At 37.9% G+C, this 18,073-nt stretch overlaps 2 protein-coding genes across 2 annotated transcripts; one reads left to right on the forward strand and one right to left on the reverse strand.

The window, feature by feature from the left end:
* The first annotated feature begins 487 nt into the window (after positions 1-487).
* Positions 488-14,552, forward strand: LOC592117 (organic cation transporter protein). Its single transcript, XM_030995524.1, has 13 exons — positions 488-556; positions 1,587-1,754; positions 2,944-3,088; positions 4,074-4,189; positions 4,712-4,815; positions 5,809-5,963; positions 6,931-7,099; positions 10,417-10,555; positions 10,892-10,983; positions 11,476-11,684; positions 12,243-12,351; positions 12,928-13,137; positions 13,727-14,552. Exons 2-13 carry the CDS (start codon positions 1,605-1,607, stop codon positions 13,758-13,760), a joined length of 1,632 nt encoding a protein of 543 aa, XP_030851384.1. The 5' UTR covers positions 488-556; positions 1,587-1,604; the 3' UTR covers positions 13,761-14,552.
* A 74-nt stretch (positions 14,553-14,626) lies between these two features.
* On the reverse strand, positions 14,627-17,500 carry LOC115917997 (parkin coregulated gene protein homolog). The gene is made up of 4 exons (XM_030995525.1): positions 17,238-17,500; positions 16,374-16,545; positions 15,850-15,999; positions 14,627-14,805 (listed from the first exon to the last, which is right to left on the reverse strand). Exons 1-4 carry the CDS (start codon positions 17,418-17,420, stop codon positions 14,639-14,641), a joined length of 672 nt encoding a protein of 223 aa, XP_030851385.1. The 5' UTR covers positions 17,421-17,500; the 3' UTR covers positions 14,627-14,638.
* Between the last annotated feature and the right edge of the window lie 573 nt (positions 17,501-18,073).

The raw sequence follows: 18,073 nt of genomic DNA on the forward strand, positions 1-18,073 counted from the left end.
AAAAAAAGGTATATCCCACTTTAGTAGATTATGATGAGATAGATTTCAGGGTGACATTATGTAAGCTATACCAGACTTTGGGTATACATTTTGTTACGGACTTACGTAATCCGGAAAGGGAAGGCTTGTATGACCTTAACTGTACTTTGATTCATTTGTTTAGTTACGAGGGAGGCATGAAGACATCTGTCCCCACCCCCATCTAACGAAAAGAGAGAGGGATAAAAATGAGAAAGAGAGAGAGAGAGAGGGGGAAGAAAGGATACAAGGAGACAGCGTGAGAAAGGAGACCCCCATCCTATCTCCCTCCTCACTTGGTGGCTGTTTTGTTTTATATTGTATACCTCGAAAGACCGATCCCCCCCCCCCCCCCCTCTGATTCCAGCCCACCTTAAATGCTGGACTCATGGTATGCCACTCCTTGCCATTTTATCACGGTTCATCAATTGGCTAGCCAATGCCTTATAATGATGTGTATATAATCTGGCCTTTTGAAACATTGCACATTAACTCGTCTTGCGGTTCTGATCGAATCTCCTAAAGGCCGAGCTAGCTGGTAAGATTCATTCTTCCTTCCTTTTCATTCTTTACATGGCTTTCGTAATGTCTCAAATCAATTACCCTTTTTACTTGTTGTTGATGATTCTAATATCTGTTTTCCCCGTCGCAATCTGGCTCGTTTCATTTACCAAGGACTAGAACACGTCCTTTTTACCAATCATATTTTCACTTTTACCGGATTGAAGCCGTTGAATCCCCCCCCCCCCCCCCCCACCGATCTAACTCAACTGAAAATTATGTATTCCTTTTAACTCAAGCTAATTAAAGAGAAAACTTCTTGTTAATCATACGTGATTTTTTTTCTCGGCCTATTTATCGTGTCAATCTCAGCTCGGCCTATTCTTCTTATTTTGGAAACAACATTTTCTCGATCCTCTTTTTTTAATAGCACAACCTCTGTACGGTATATACCTTATGTTCAGTTCGACCGATTTAATGTAATTGTTACTTCTTATGATCCAAGTCATGTTGTACATTTTTTATTTATTGTAAGATTTAAAAAAAAACAGATTATCAAACTTTCCCTGCACATGTCAACATGTAACATTGCTTTATTTTGTGTTTCTAAATGATATATGAAATGAAAATGAAATCTATCAATTAATTAATTAATTGATTGACTGATTGATTGATTTATCTATTTATTTATGTGTATATTCATATATTTATTCATATATTCATTTATACAATCAAACTTGCTTTAGTGACCACCTGTCTGCAAAAACCACATTCTTTGTTTCCTTTGAAAATGGATTCTCATTGAAATGTGTACTAAAGGAACCTGTTTACAAAGACCATCTGTCTACAGTTACTACTTTTTGTGTTTCCCTATGGTGGTCGCTATAGACAGGTTTGACTGTATATTTATTTACCTATTTACTTGCTTATAATGTTATTGTGTTATGTTCATCTCAAAACAAAGTTTAATTCGGGAGGGAGTCGGACCAGTTTGCCGACAATTTCTTTTTGTAATGGCTTGCTAGCCAGCATGCCTTCAAAGTACCACTTTTTATCTTTCGTTTAAGTTCTGGAATATAGCCAGGATGCGTTTCGACGATATTCTTGGTGAGCTGGGCTCGTTCGGTCCCTATCAGAGACGCGTTTATCTGGTCGTATGTTTGATGGCAGCTTCCACCGCATTTCACTCCATGACACAGGTTTTTATAGCTGGGACTACAGATCATTGGTGTAAGGTAAGGAGAGGGGAGGGGAACTGCGAACCAAATAAAAAATATATAATAAATTTAAAAGGAAAAGGTAAACGAAAAGGGGGTAAGATTTGACACGGAGAATAAGAAGGAGAAGAAGAGGAAAAGGGAGGGGATGGAGGAGGAGGAAGAGAAGGAGGAGAACAAGAACAAGAAGAAGAACGAGAACAAGAACAAGTAGAAGTAGAAAAAGAAGTAGAAGAAAAAGAAAATGAAGAGGAACGGAATTTACAATTTCGTAACTTTTAGAGCTGGAATAAATGTTAAAATTGTCCTCCACTACATTACAGAGACATTTCCTATTCAGCCAACAAAAAGAGCCCATATCTGTAGTGATTACAAATTTCAATAATTTATAAATAAGTTCTTCTCTCTATATAAACTGATGACATCTGAAACATACCTTGTAAATATGATGGTTCATTTTATAGTTTTGTTGGGGGAGGGGAGGGGAGATTTCGTATTGAACTCAAAATTGTATTAAACTCAAGAATGAAAGATAAACATGTCGAAATAGGGCCTTTGTTAAATTCTTTTAAATGTAATCTTTAATGTGTAACATTCTCAAAAAACAATAATCAGGACAAATAATATGTTTTAAATACATAAACTAATACAAAACTCGGTAAGGGTATGAATAATTCAGTTCTAACTTCATGTGTGTGTGCGTGTGTGTGCGTGTGTGTATGCGTGTGTGCGTGTCTGTGTGTTGAGAATGTTGGCAGACGTCCACTGAGTGAGTACTGTGTGTGTGTGTGGGGGGGGGGGGGGTGGGTGGGTGGGTGGGTGAGTATGTGTGTGAGTGGGTGAGTATGTTTGTGTGATAGAGGGTGAGTATGTCTGTGTGATGTAGGGGGCAGGGAGGGGGCAGGATTGTTTCAGTAAAATTATCTCCAGATTTTTTTTTTTTTTGTAATATATAAGTAAATAACATTTACAATTGACATATTATGTTTAGGTACTTATACGTTTACTTTGTTGCTAAGTTATATTATACTGCAAATAAGTTTGTGTTTAATTATGTTTATGTAAAAGAATCAATATTGAACACGTTTATTTTATTCAATTGTATGTCATGGTTTGTATTACACATCTGGAGAAATAAAACAAAATTGTTTAAAAAAAAATTTAAAAAAAGTGTGTATTTATGTTTGTGCGTGTGTATGTTTAATAGACAGATTATTGGGACGCAAACTGCAGCGAGTGGAACTTGTCACCCACGGATTGCAAGGAGGCGAAGAAGAACGGCAGCATCCCAGTCAGTTACGGGGACGATGGTGAACTGGTCTACGATCAATGCTATATGTATAACATCACAGGTAAATTCAAGTTCAAGTTAAAGTTTTATTTCCACATCTGAATTTAAAAAACACAAATAAAATTTATATGCATATATACAATAACAAACGTTAAAATGAAACATCTTCAATTTAAATCCTAATGTGGTGGGGGAAACAGAGGCCAAAGGCCTGTCAAGGTTATTCCCAAAGATAATACAATTTACATAAAAAGTTTCTTAAATACACTAAACACGAGATAGAAATACAGAGATTAAAATAACACAAAACATCAATATCAAGAATTACACCAGACAAATCCATTACATTTAAAAAAAAACAACAGAAAAGGCATTCATGTAAAAATAATCCTAGTTATACATATTCATTAACAAGATATTTCTTTAAATAAGATCGATTGAACGATCTGTAATTGAAAAAACAAGTCAGAAAAAATCCTGGAACCAGCGGGATTTGAACCTGCCATCTAACTGCTTGCCGGGCAGCGACTCTACCACCAGGCCATCACTGGTCCATGGCACAGTCACGATCAATCGATCTTATTTACTGGGTGTAAGCCACAAATATGTTAAAACTTGAAATTTCGCCCAGGAAGCAATACATTTATAAAAAAGATATTTCTTAAGCTTTCTTTTGAAAATTGACACTGTTGGGCATTTGAAGTTGTTTGGTAAACACAAAATGGTTTTGAAAAAGCGGTGTCCTGTCTTAATTCGAAATGTCTGTAATATTGCTGTTTGCAAATGCCTCATATTGTTGAATACGTTTGCGATAATCATGATTGATTGATTTCGTTTATCAGCGTCAACGTGGAAAATATTTAGAGGTCATGTTTTTTTTTTATTATCCTTTCAACTTATGAATATAAAGACCGTTCTTGATGTGAATTCACTTAACGTAAAATTGTGGAATACAAGCTGATTGATGCTTCCTTTCAATCAAAAAGATCTCCCCACTTATTGTCTATCATATTATTTTCATTTTTTCCTTTCATTCTGACATCAAGGCATAGAGTTTGATCCTTCCTATGACCCATCGATGAATGGAACCGCCAGCACTATCCCGTGCCAAGATGGTTGGGAACACGATAAGAGTCAGCTGAAGTCATCCATCATACAAGATGTCAGTTGTTCCTATTAAATGTTTGTAACATTCTATCCCTCTCATGAAAGCATTTTTCGATCCCCCTTAAATTCAAAATGTTGAAATGCTTACATAGTGCAGACATCTGTCGCCAAGAGTTGTGTAACAACTCTACTGATGGTAGAAAACATCATTGATTTCTGTTTTTTCTCCTCAGTGCCTTCTCTATCCCTTCTCAAAATCCTTCCAAAAAAAAGGCCATCCTAGTACATTTTGAAACATTGACATTTGAGTCATTGTGTGTGTTGAAACAAATTGGAAAGTTAGCCGGCACTACATCACAGTGATATTACCCATTCAGCCAATTGAAGAGCCCACACGTATAATGATTACAACTTTCAAAAATTCATTCATTTATCTTTGGTGTTGTTCTTCGATATTGCTTAAACTTCACAAGGCTCCTTCTTTTATTTTCTACCCCTCTCTTAAAGTAATTATCTATTGAGGTTTGGATTTCCATTTAATACTGACCCTAAATCAAACATTGTCATCATTTTGCAGTGGGATCTAGTCTGTGACAAGAAACACTTGCCCGACTACGCTCAATCTGTGTTTTACTCTGGCTATTTATTTGGATCTATTTTCTTTGGGGTCCTTGCAGACAAGTAAGTCCACAGTTGTCTTTTTATGTTTTCAATTTTAGTGTAGTTCATATCTAAATCCGTTCAGTCATGATGGTATTGAAATAGCTAGTGATACAGATCTTCATGCGAGACATGCTAGAAAATGCTGTGACTGATTGTCATCTTAGATAATGTTTTGTATTTCCTATGACTATCGGGCTTTTCTTCTGTTTACATGTGATATTTAACAGCAAAGAACGTGACTATACTTATTTTTGACTCCATATTTTACAAGGCTACAACCAAAGAGGCCGATGTGTCAATATCGCTGTCCTTAAAGGTAAAGACCAGTATTGGAAACGCCCCAATTTCAAAAAATGAAATGGAAGCTTTTATTACCACTGACGTGAAAAAAATATGTTTTGAATAATACACGATGATGAAAATTTTGCCGGGAAACCGCCTACTAATTGATATATTTGGTAAATTAGTTTATCTATTGGGATGTGAGAGATAAACGCACGTGTCGCGCACGTGTGCGTAGTCCCATATACATCTTCTGTGTACAGTGCTTGTAACTTTACGAAGACTGGGCCAAATTTCTTATTATTTTGATGATTCCAGAACCTTGCAGTACACACCAATACATGCTAGATCAACCTTTTCTGATCGATTCCACAACGTTTCTTTCACAATGCAATCGCATGACCATAACTGGTCTTTATCTTTTATTCTGACAGTTTATCTGTAGGTTCGGTAAACAAACCTTGCCGTTATCGTGGATTGTCGGTATCATGTGATATCAGCTGTCTAATGAGAATGTCCCGATATTTCACTTGATCATGTTCTTCCGATTTCTTGATATCGCTGAAAATGTCAAAACTAATGGTTCACATGTACCCTTTAAAATCTTACCAATCCATCATTAAATCGAGATGTGAAGTACACCCTCAGATAATATCAATGATTTTGATATCGTTACCTTTTAGTTTAAAACCCCTTCACTTCCCTTTTTATGCACCATTGTCCCCTTAGAATTGGACGATACCCTACTCTGTTCATTTGCCTTGGTATCCAGGCTGGTTTTGGTGTTCTCGTCGCTTTCTCACCCAATTTCTGGGTGTATAATGTCCTTAGATTCTTCCAAGCGGCTGGCAACAAATCTGTGGTACAAGTTGCCTTCATCATAGGTAACGTGCTATTTTCAAAGTGAAGCCACATTGTTTGGCTTGTAACGGACACTCGCGTGATCACATTATCACGTTTTGAGTACTTTCGTAGATACAAGTATTTTAATCTACGAGTCTCCGAAGAGTAGGGTTGCCATTTCGTTCTTTTACAGACCGGTAAATCACGAATACTCACGCGTTTGCGAGTACGAGCCGTGACTCTCCTCGTATTTTACCACTTGAAAAAAGAAAACAAAAGTGTTTGTTATTGAAACTAGTAATGACGTATATTGATTTTGTAAAGATATAATATATGCATATATATATATATATATATATTCTAAATTAACATATAATCTAGGTTATCGTCAGTTCCGGCCAGAGAAGCTGTAGCTGGATCGACCCCCCCCCCCCCTTCTTAAAGGGGGGGGGGGTCTGGTCACAGTCTCGAAGGTTGATATTTCTTCACAATCGTTTAATGTTCTTTTGAAAATGAAAATAAAACTGAAACTGAAATTGAAACTGTAATACTTTGTAGATCAGAAAGTGTGTTCAACGAAAGCACTCAAAACGTGATAATTAACGTTATTACTTGCGTGATCGTTACAAGCCATGTTGTTGTGTTATCATGTCTATTTATTTATTTATTTATTTCTAATCTTTTGACAGGGTAGCCCATTCACATATGTGTCAAAATCGGAGGGTCAACTTCCGAAATAGACTCTTTACAGTGTAGCCCTATAACATGTATGGCGTTCAGCACGATTTAGATTCAAGAACAGTACAACTCCCGTGCGGAACCTTTTTTTTTTCGGGGGGGGGGGGGGTTAAAGTGCTCACATTATCAGGGAGAGGTTAAGGTCCCATTATGTAGATTCCAAAGATTCTTTTTTTTCGACTAATAAAGCTGTTTTGCTATCTAAAAAGGTTAAGAAAGGGATTTGTGGATGCCATTCGTCTATGATTGTGCCATCGGCTCATCTTACAGGTATTGAGTTCGTTACACCAAAATGGAGGACTGTGACCGGAATTACCATCCATATTTTCGTCGCCTTGGGCTATATGACTCTTGCCACCATTACATACTTTGTCCGCTACTGGAGGACTCTGCAATTGCTCATCTCTGGACCCCTGTTTCTATTTTTCCTGCTCATGCCGTAAGTTCTGCCGTGTGATCACGAATCGTAAAGTCTTGTACAGAATGCAGCGGTATAAACTGCGGCAGTCTTTTGTTGTTGTTTTTGTTGAAGTGATGACGTAAAGTGCGAGTGTAATACGCTTCAAAGTTTTGTATATCATAACGGTGCCAGGTAAAAATGTCAGAGGTAAAAATGTCAGAGGTAAAAATGTCAGAGGAAAAAATGTCAGAGGTAAAAATGTCAGAGGTAGAAATGTCAGAGGTAAAAATGTCAGAGGTAAAAATGTCAGAGGAAAAAATATCAGAGGTAAAAATGTCAGAGGAAAAAATGTCAGAGGAAAAAATATCAGAGGTAAAAATGTCAGAGGTAAAAATGTCAGAGGTAAAAATGTCAGAGGAAAAAATGTCAGAGGAAAAAATGTCAGAGGTAAAAATGTCAGAGGTACAAGCAAAACAAATGAGTGCCGTCATAATATCTCAGCACTTTTATCACTCAGAATGTCGAGACGTACAGCTACTGCATGGGCTAGTCTATTATATTCCTTTCTAAATGGATGTGTTGTATATCGTACATGTCCTGAGGATAATATAATGTGGAAAATAGATTTTGAAATTTATTTTTTTGTGGAAGCAATCAGAGAAGGTTAATCATCTAGCATAAACATGTAAGTATTGGTGTGTAGTGCAAGGTTTTGGAGTCATCAAAATGATACAAAATTTGGCCCAGTCTTGGTAAAGTAACAAGCACTGTACACAGAAAGATATTGATATGGGACTACACAAACATATGGCATACAAATCGGGCAGCCATACAAAGATGTTACTTGTTATATCTGGGATATGAAGTCATTTGTAATAGATTTTCAGGGAATGACTTTTTTCTTTGATGTTCTATCACACTTGCATTGAACGCTCACAAATATTTTTTTTTTACCTTTCCCCAGAACTCAACCTTCTCTTTAATTGATGTAACATGTGCGGCTTTCTGCTTTGTATCGGAGTAACAAAGCTGCTTATTGATTTTCTCCCAGACTATTTTATACCGCAATGGTAATCGACAATATTTTATTGCAACGCGCGCACTTCGGGAATGTGATGGTGCGGTTAGCATTGATAACATGGCTTTCTGCTTGTTTCAGAGTATCAAAATACCAAGCCCTCAAGAAAGTGGAATTGTCGGAAATATGCATTTATTGGAAATTACATATAATAGTAGACATTGCCACGCAGTTAAAATGTCCAACAATCTTCAAATATGAAGGAGAAGTAGGAGGGGGAAGGTTCATAGATATCTGATCCTATTTTGGGGGCTGTACTGACTTTTCTTTTTATTTAATGATTACACCATGGAGCGACAACTCAGCCTATAAAACATGGCCAAACTTCTCGATTTTAGAAATCTTTTTCCCCGAAGTTTGCTCAGTGTACCAGTACCATTTGCTTATACAAAAACATAATATACCGGTATATAAATATTGAATAAGGCAGACTAATGGGACATGGATGGTGTACTCCGAGTTTCACGCCTTGCAAGCGGTCATCAGACAACTGATAGCATTCTTCAAAGTACATGATTCCTCTACAACCAGGGCTCAAATTAATTTTTTGTCCACGGGGGCTCTTTTAGTACTGACGGGGGCTCTCTGTTATACAAATATCCATTGAATTGGTACCTATGATACTCCTCAATTATTTGCTATTTCATCATTATCATTTCAATCAGCATTTTCCCTCTTACAAATTTACAAGCTACATAGCTGTTACTGGCCTGTGTATATAATATATACGTATACAACACTGATCTTTATGATGTCTTTAACGTGACATATCTTCTTCTCCCCTTGCAAACGAGAAAGAAAACAAGGTCATTAAAAGGGATTAAGCGACAAATAATGATTGTGATTCAAATTGATGCGAATATTTGTTTGAATAAGCACTGCTATTCACCCGAATCTTCTTTGTAAAAACAACTTTTACAAATCTCAGCCATGCTTACTGAGTTGAGACGTTCCATTCAATGTAAAATACTCATTACAGAATACACTTCTCCTAATCTGAAAGTAATCTTACAACACAGTGGCAGATTTGCATGGCTTAGATTTGTAAAAGTCGTTTTTACAAAGAAGATTCTGGTGAAAAGCATTGTTTATTCAAAAAAATCCTTGCATCAATTTGAATCACAATGATTATTTGTCGCATGATCCTTTTATTAAATAACCTTGTTTTTTTTTTTAATGATTACACCATGGAGCGACAACTCAGCCTATAAAACATGGTCAAACTTCACGATTTTAGAAATCTTTTTCCCCAGTTTGCTCAGTGTACCAGTACCATTTGCTTATACAAAAACATAATATACCGGTATATAAATATTGAATAAGGCAGACTAATGGGACATGGATGGTGTACTCCGACTTTCACAGCTTGCCAGCGGTCATCAGACAACTGATAGCATGCTTCAAAGTACAAGATTCCTCTACAAAGACTACAACCTTGGTATACGCTCAAAATAAGACTTAACTAATACAATAAGACAGCGGTGAAATAACGACTGCAGAATATCCCTCGCTGTTCTTTTTCGATAAGCCTGATATATAACCCGGGTGTAAACATAACAAACTTGTCACATGCTTTTGTTTTTATTTTATACCTCTAACATTTTTACCTCTGACATTTTAAACTCTGACATTTTTACCTCTGACATTTTTTCCTCTGACATTTTTACCTCTGACATTTTTACCTCTGACATTTTTACCTCTGACATTTTTACCTCTGACATTTTACCTCTGACATTTTTACCTCTGACATTTTTTCCTCTGACATTTTTACCTCTGACATTTTTTCCTCTGACATTTTTACCTCTGACATTTTTACCTCTGACATTTTTACCTCTGAAATTTTAAACTCTGACATTTTTACCTCTGACATTTTTACCTCTGACATTTTTACCTCTGACATTTTTACCTCTGACATTTTTTCCACTGACATTTTTACACCGAGCCATTATAACTAAACACAGAGCAAAATTAAAACGTTACACCCGACCCTTCGGGAAGGGCTGGATTATTCATGAAAGTTTGTGTACCCCCACAACCCGACCCGACGCGAAAACCCAGTTGAACGAAGTGAGCCACTTTGGCTTATTTTAAATTAAATTTTGTTTTGTCGTATTTATTAGTTAATATTACAAAACATTGTTTATTTTGTTGTGTTTTACTTTGTCCGACTTTATGAAAATATTTGCTAAGAGTCCATGTGTGTCCATTCGAAAGTTTTAAATCGAAAAATATGTTTTCAGTATTACCAATCATCTAACGAAAACTATATATTCGTCAGTTTCATACCAGAATCGGCTCGTTGGCTCCTATCTCACGGTAATGGCGAGAAAGCTGAGAAGATTATTCGCAAAGTCGCTAAAGTCAATAAAAGAAAACTTCCTGATCCGCTCTTCACAGAAGACGAAATACAGAAACTGGTAGGTCTACAATAAACTGTGTATTTTGTTTTGTTTTTCTTTTCTTTTCTCTTCTCTTCTTTTATTTTCTTTTCTCTTTTTTTTCAGTTTTAAAGTGAGACGCTGAAACATCCCACAATTATATAATTGTTTTGTTGTGGGCCGGGGGTAGTATGTTGCTCTCATTAAGTTGAATACAATTTTATTGCATGATATTGAAGGCCTTATAATATCGATTGACAGTTTAATGCCGATTTTATATTTCGGCATTTTCCCAAGACACACACACAAATATAGTTTTAAGAAATACAGTTCCACATTGTTTTTTGGGGGTATCACTCTTTTCTTGTTTTCAAGGAAGTTGTCAGTATGGTGCCGAAAGCAAGCATCTTCGATCTTTTCAGAACGCCCGTACTCCGCTGGAGAACCATCAACTTTATATATAACTGGTAAGGTATAATTTTATGCATGCTGATACAGTGAATTGATTTTAAAAGAGGTAATAATAATGAAAATAATAGGCATTTATATAGCGCCATCTAGATAATTCTATTCCGAGGCACATTTATTGACCTCTTATACTCGTAGAAAGTTGACTTTTGTAGAATTTTGTAAAATCATCTACAGAAACACTTTGAGAAAGGAACTAACAAAGATGGCCGACAAAAACTATGAATTGTTATAAATGTTTGGAATATATTACTCATGTGTGAGCTAAAGTCAGCCAATTAATGGCCATGCGGCCATGATGTGTGATACAGCAAGGTAGCTCTTCCATTTCTTGTATAACTAGTTCATAGAGTTATCCCCAAAACAGCCCAAGACGAAAATCTAATTGAACTAGGGTTAAAAGTTTAGTCAATTGTTATGGCATGTACAAATCGCATCTTGTTTCAAGATACGCAACTGTTTTTTTTTTAAATTACTTTCTCCGTTTATAGGATGGTGAATAACATTGTGTACTATGGCTTGACCTATAGTAGCGGTGACCTCGGGTTCAATGTCCACCTGAACTTCTTCCTGTCTGGAGCAGTCGAGATCGTCGGTTACGTCTTAGCCATCTTTACCATCGATTTCTTTGGTCGTCGTCCAAGTATCGCTACTTTCCTCATCATTGGTGGTTGTTCTTGCCTGATCAACATTGGTCTACGTACGTATATTCATTCACTCAATTTTTGCTAAAAAAGAAGTAAATAAATGTAGCTTTCAGAAAAGGGAGTTTCTTACAGAAAAGTAGGTCTATATACATAGGGCACTATGGGCATCGCTCAAGGAAAGTGTGATAATGTGACACCTCTCCCAAGCTTTCATAATATTTCGTTTAATCATTAATTCCTTTAATTATGTATTTTCTTGAATCTCGAATCTTCAATTTCTTGCGCTCCAAAGAGTTTCGAATCGTAGAGAGCTATCAAGGGTGTGATAAAGCCGATAGTGGGTGTGTGGGTGTTTGTGTGTGTGGAGGATGGTGAGTGAGGGTGTTTGGTGTGGACGTGTGTGTGCGTGTGTATTTGTGTGTGTGTGGTGTGTAGGTAAGAGAAGCCTGATATTTTGTAGGTAAAAAAACCCGTGTGACAATATCAGTTCATTGATTGGGTGTATTGACCACCATACATTCTGGAACATCAAGAAAAGCATCAATACGGGGATCATTCAGTCTATAAATGTAGCCAGAACTCAACTAGTTTCTCTCTTTAATTTTAATCAGCAATTGGTACTTGGAACACAGTAGTTGCCCTGACAGGGAAATCGGCAATATCGGCTTCCTATACCATAGTCTACGTCTACTCTGCAGAGTGTTTCCCAACGCCAGTCAGGTAGGCATATTTATCAGACATACAACCGGCTTCACACGAGGCGTTATTCTTTACCTCCCAAATGAGGACATTCAGGCCTAATGCCTGTTGCATACCGGGTGCCATTGTTTTGTGACATGTACGACCCTTCCAGCAAAATTGAAGCCCCATGTGATTGTGTCATTTATAACATTTTTTATTTTAATTAAAAAAATGGAGAAAAAGGTAATAAATGAAAATGTAAAGAAAAGGGGGGGGGGGGGGACATGCAAAATGAAGTATTCAAACAGTGGGCTTGACTAGTGTATAGGTATCGAAGCATTTGAAATTACGGCCCTTGTGCAATGGGCATACAAATGGTGGAGGTGTCGTGATAAAGTGGTTAATTCACTTGACTACAAATCAAATTAAGGGTCGAGGGTTCAAATTCTAGGCCGGCACTACCATCTTTTTGCAAGAAATTTGCCACGTTTGCAGGGCCCTCAGTAAAAAAAAAAAAGTTCTTCTATAGTGCATCACAGGACAGTAGGCCCTCGTAGTGCGCTTTACAATGTGCAATTTACACTTAGTTTTGTTTAATGTATTTTGGCTTAACAGGAGCATTGGTATCGGCATTTGTTCCATGATGGCTCGTGTGGGGACCATTGTCTCACCCATGATACTCATCCTGGGGGACTACTATTACCCCGCTCCTCTCATCATCTTCGGCACCACCGCCATCACGGCTGGTTTCCTCTCATTTTTCTTCCCCGAGACGCGCGGCATGAGACTTCCGGAAACCATCGAGGAAGGGGAGACTTTGGGAACGTAAGTTTCGGATCTTAAGGTGGTCTTCACTTCAAAATCCATACAAGACATGGCCTTAGGCGTTACCTATTTATCTCTGGTCAGCAAGGTAGTATTGCTGTGATGATGTTGAATAGAATGTTTAGGACAACGACAGACTAGGGGGAATTAATAATCGTGTTTAATTTACATCCTCACTGTTTCCCAAAACTCTCATGAAAACACTATAAATGTTTCAACAAGATCGCTATTTTTTTTAACAACCTGAGGCAATATCAAAAGCGTTGTGCTCCATCTTTAGAATATAAAATTATGGCTGAGCAATGGAATATTGCGCATGCCAAATATGATTTCTGACATTGTTGAATTGTACCCTTTAGTTGATTTCTTAATAGTCTTTGTGATCGTATTCATATTAACCGATTTCCTACTAGAACAGGGTTTGTCCTGTAATCAAGCGTTGAGGAATATGATAATTCATAATTCAATAGGTTAAATGCAAAATAAACGTATAAGAGTCTTTAATACCTCGTCTCTAATGACATTATAAGATACAAGATTTTTCTTTTCTTCCATTTTCATGCAACATTTTATTATTTCCATTCTTTAGGAAAGCAAAAGACGACAACAGTGCTGGACTTTGAACAGGAAGAAACAAAACGAAGATGATGATACGACCCGGAAAACATTTTTGACGTTAAAATGGGAAAACTGGACAGTATTTAAGAAATTTGAGCATAACTTTCAAATGCGTCGGTCCCTCGTCGAATCGTTAAAAACGTAAACATTATGATTGCACTAGGGTTTTGTGTTGATAATATAATTCAATAATGATTTGATATTATGAAAGTACTTTTTTTGTCTGAAGGAATTCAAATTTGAACTGTTCTCGAATTTCAGATACCTGTAATATATATTAGAATGTTTATAGTTATGCATATGAATAAAGGAGAGATTTGTGTATAGCCCCCCCCCCCCACCACTCCCACATATTAGTTATACGTGAGAAACACGTGTTTAGTTGGGCGTTATTTTTTCTTCATTCTTCTTCTTTTTCTTCAGTTCCTTCGCTTCTTCTACTTCTTCATGATCTCCTTTTATTTTCTTTCTTCCGTTCTGGGCACTGACGGTACTGTGCCGTTAAAAGGGCCTAAACAAGGTATGGGAAGCCGAAACAAATTGCGGCTAATGGATGATGTCAGCAAACCTGAACAGTCATGTAAGAGTGGAATATTGGGATCATCAAAATCTTTTTCTTTTTTTTTATCAACTCCTTCTTTAACTTTTTTCTTTCTTCCAAATGAAAAAGAGCAGTATACCGCGTCATATGTGAATGTTAAATAAACAGTAAATTACGGTAAAATAACCTAAATCGATGGCGTCATCATTTGCGGCTGGTCATGGAGGGTTGGTGGGTGGGGCCCTCATCGTCGTAGTCTTCTTCTCATTTCCTTCGAAATGAATAGGCGGTTTTACCGCGTCAATGATTTTAGGCAGTAAATTACGGTAATAGATGACGTCATCACTCCTGGACGGTCATGCAGGATTCGTAGGTTGGGACCATGTACTTGATGTTGACGAACGCTTCTGCTCCTCCGTTTCTCTCGAGGACTTCCAGGGTCTCCTGGATCATGTCTCCGACGTTGAAGCCCTTCTGCTGACCGTACTCGATCCCATCACCAGAATTGACTGGAGAGAGACAGAGAGAGAGAGTGAGACAGACGGAGTGGGAGAAAGTGGAGTGGCAGAGGAAGGAGGAGAGGAACAGGAATAGGGAGAAGAGATTGCTAAGATCGAAGAGATATTTCTACTTCTATTTCTACGAAGATACTCAGCAGGATCCATAAGTCAGGATGTAGTGCTGAGGAATAAACTATATAGTTCTTGGTCTAGATGCTGGGTGGAAGCGCTCCCTTGAAGCCCTCCGGTGAAGTAGCGTCAAGGGTGATCTTCGAAAGTGCATTCCACGCAGTTACTGTCCGAGGGGAAAATGAGTTCTGGTAGAGTTGGGTGCGGAATGGGACAGCCAGCAACTTCTTTGAGTGATACTGTCGTGTGTTGCTGGCAATCATGGGTGCTGTGTAATGGTGTGCATTGATGGCTACTGTGTTGTTTTGGATCTTGTACATGAGGTGGAGGCTTGCAGCTGATATTGAAGTACACAGCGAGAGGGAGTAAAATGATAACTTTGCTCGATGAGATCTATCTCCCCTTTGAAAATAAGCACATACATGTACATGTATATCCTCTTTTTATATCGATTCTATAATTAAAACAATACCATTTAAGGTTTTGACTTTTTGATGTATCACTTGAACACGATGAGATAAATAAATAACGGGGGGGGGGGGTGCACGCTACGTTATATTTTGGTCAAAAAAAATTACGCGTATACATGCAGTAGTGAATAAAGATACTGATAGAGAGAGGGAATGAAAAGAGATTATAATACAAAGAAAAATAGGGGAAAGAAGACATAAAGCTATGATATAGAGCGAAAGAATGAAAAAAAACAATTATACCACCCAAAATAGAGAGAATTGTGGAAGAGAGCGAATGAAAAGAGGAATGAACGGGGATTTTTTTTAATACAGGCACAGAGAGAGAGAGAGTGATTTTAAATATGTACCACAGAGTGAGGAAAGGTACTGTATGAGTGATAGTGACGACCATGAATAAAAAAAAATCAGACTATTTTAAAGGAAACTGTAGTATGAAATTCTCGAAACTCACAGTTCATTCCGCGGAAAATGTTGAGAACGGGTAGGATTTGGCGGTAATACGGCACAAGAGCCTCGCCGACAAACTCGCCCGATACGGCCAATTTCTGGAGGGCCTTCAACGTGCTGCAGATAACTCGTCTGTCGCGGGTGTTGAAAGCATCTGAAAAGCAAAAAGAAAACCGAAGAAACAAATACAAATTAAAAAATCTAAATGATTGAACGTAAAACAAGCTGTTACTGACCAGGTAAGTGAGATCTGTTTACTTGATTATTATCTGGTGGTATATGTTGCAGGGGCCGCGATCCCGGGGGGACACGCCCCCCTCAATGTTTTGGGTGGGTATCATGGGCTGAGGAATAACTGGTGGTAGTTTTTACATAACCACCATGCTATATTTATGAATACTGGATGCCCCTGCTACTCCAAACCCCACCCCACCAATTTTATGTTATATTAGACTATTATCATTATTATCATTATTATCATCATTATAATTTGGTTGTTTGGGCGTAGTTGGTATAGATAATACTGACCCTTGATAGGTATGATGAGCTGAGGAATGACTGGTAGTATCTTACGGCCTCCATGTTCCAATATGTCATTGATGCCTCGGCTGGCGAAGAAGTCAAACGGATGCTCAGTCTCACGGAGTCCCTCGAAGAACAGAGGAAGGTAGTGGTGATAATCCAACCTCTCGATTTCTTTCTATGGTTACAAAAAATCAGAACTGTCACCTTCGTCGTTGGATTTCACAAACAAGTAATTACTATTAAACTTTTGACATGCCATGAATATTTGCGATAAATGCATCATTGCTAAGTATTTGATCAATTTCTGGAGTTGGTTTTGCGGGAGATTTCATTTAATTTATTTATTTTACTGTTTTCAAAAACATCAAAAGTATTTAGACTCTATGTAGACTATACATGTTTGTTCATTATAAACATAAGATTAAAGGAAGTGGGAATCATGAAAGCCAAAATTGGCTTGATGAGAATGATCCCCAGATAGCAAAGAGAGCGAGAAAATTAGCAAAATATCAAAATTCCAAAGTAGACCCTAGGCCTAGGGTCCCTTTTCATTACAATCCTGCCCCATATGCTTGAGCATCCGAACATTTATGAACCATTGCATGTAAACTTTTACAAATTAAAATCTTTGAAATAGACTCTTCTAAGTAGGGCCTAGGCCTAGGCCTATATACTAGTCTAGACCTAGACAGCTATAATATTAGCAACCAGTCCGATACATATCGTGTCGGAAAGGGGAGCGAGGCTATAATATACCCCCCCCCCCCCCGTTGCCTTAGTCGACGCATGCTAGGGGGGGGGGGGTATGTTACGTCGCCTCCACTCTTCTATATAGTCTAGGCCTACGCCAAACTACATTCTTCTTACCTTCCAAAATATTTTGTTGCCCATTCCATAGTGCTCCATTGCTACCGGCAGGTCGCCCCTCATGTAGAGTTTTCGGAAAATGGTGGGTCTCATCTCTCGCGTGCTGGTCGCTGTTTCGATCGAAACAGGCTTGTTCCTACCCGCTTTGGGTCGCTTATGCGGACTGAGCTTTATCCTTGACATTATTTTGAGACAATTGTATCCAAACAATGAATAATTTACTTAAGATAAATAATTTATTTCAGATGGAAATAATATTGAGAAAAGCCTTTTCGTGCCCCATCAGCTCAGCTCCTTAAAAACTATAAGAGGCGCTGCGTGTTGAAAACAAAGCGCGCAAAGTAGGCCTAACCTGCAGCGCGCAAGGATAAGGCGCGCGCGTTGAGTCCAGAAATTACCCCATGAAATGAATGCCCTACTTATTCCCGCTTGAAGCAATCAATTACTGACAATTTACAGTCCATTTGATTGTACAGGTTATTTGTATATGACAGAGTACGCTCGACACACGTCTGTGACGTAGGAATTAATGCATATTCATATATCCACTAATCTTGGTTCCAATTATGCTACCGTTATGCCCCGTTATGATAGCTTGTTAAATTTATGGTATTGGTAAAAGTAAAGTGAAAAAGTAGTCCTGTTTATATGATGGAGTATAAATAATATGTCATCATTATTATCTTCCTTGCTTGCTGTAATATGCGAGATGCAAGCAGGCGCGTACGCAGGGGGGGGGGGGGGGTCGAACACCCCCCCCCCCAACGGGACGAAATATCGATCGGCCGAATTTTCAAATTTCCCCCCCCCCCCCACCCTCTTAGAAAATCCTGGAT

This window comes from Strongylocentrotus purpuratus, unplaced genomic scaffold (genome assembly GCF_000002235.5).
Source record: "Strongylocentrotus purpuratus isolate Spur 01 unplaced genomic scaffold, Spur_5.0 spur5_scaffold_21, whole genome shotgun sequence".
Taxonomy (NCBI): domain Eukaryota; kingdom Metazoa; phylum Echinodermata; class Echinoidea; order Camarodonta; family Strongylocentrotidae; genus Strongylocentrotus; species Strongylocentrotus purpuratus.

Excerpts from the sequence above, each read along its gene's own strand:
- LOC592117 (XM_030995524.1), top strand. The coding sequence starts at position 1,605 with ATGCGTTTCGACGATATTCTTGGTGAGCTGGGCTCGTTCGGTCCCTAT. Across the intron at positions 5,964-6,930 it reads ACAAGTTGCCTTCATCATAG|GTATTGAGTTCGTTACACCA; the intron begins GTAACGTGCTAT and ends CTCATCTTACAG. Across the intron at positions 10,984-11,475 it reads ATCAACTTTATATATAACTG|GATGGTGAATAACATTGTGT; the intron begins GTAAGGTATAAT and ends CTCCGTTTATAG.
- LOC115917997 (XM_030995525.1), bottom strand. The coding sequence starts at position 17,420 with ATGTCAAGGATAAAGCTCAGTCCGCATAAGCGACCCAAAGCGGGTAGG. Across the intron at positions 16,000-16,373 it reads GCTCATCATACCTATCAAGG|ATGCTTTCAACACCCGCGAC; the intron begins GTCAGTATTATC and ends TTTGCTTTTCAG. Across the intron at positions 14,806-15,849 it reads CATTTTCCGCGGAATGAACT|TCAATTCTGGTGATGGGATC; the intron begins GTGAGTTTCGAG and ends GTCTCTCTCCAG.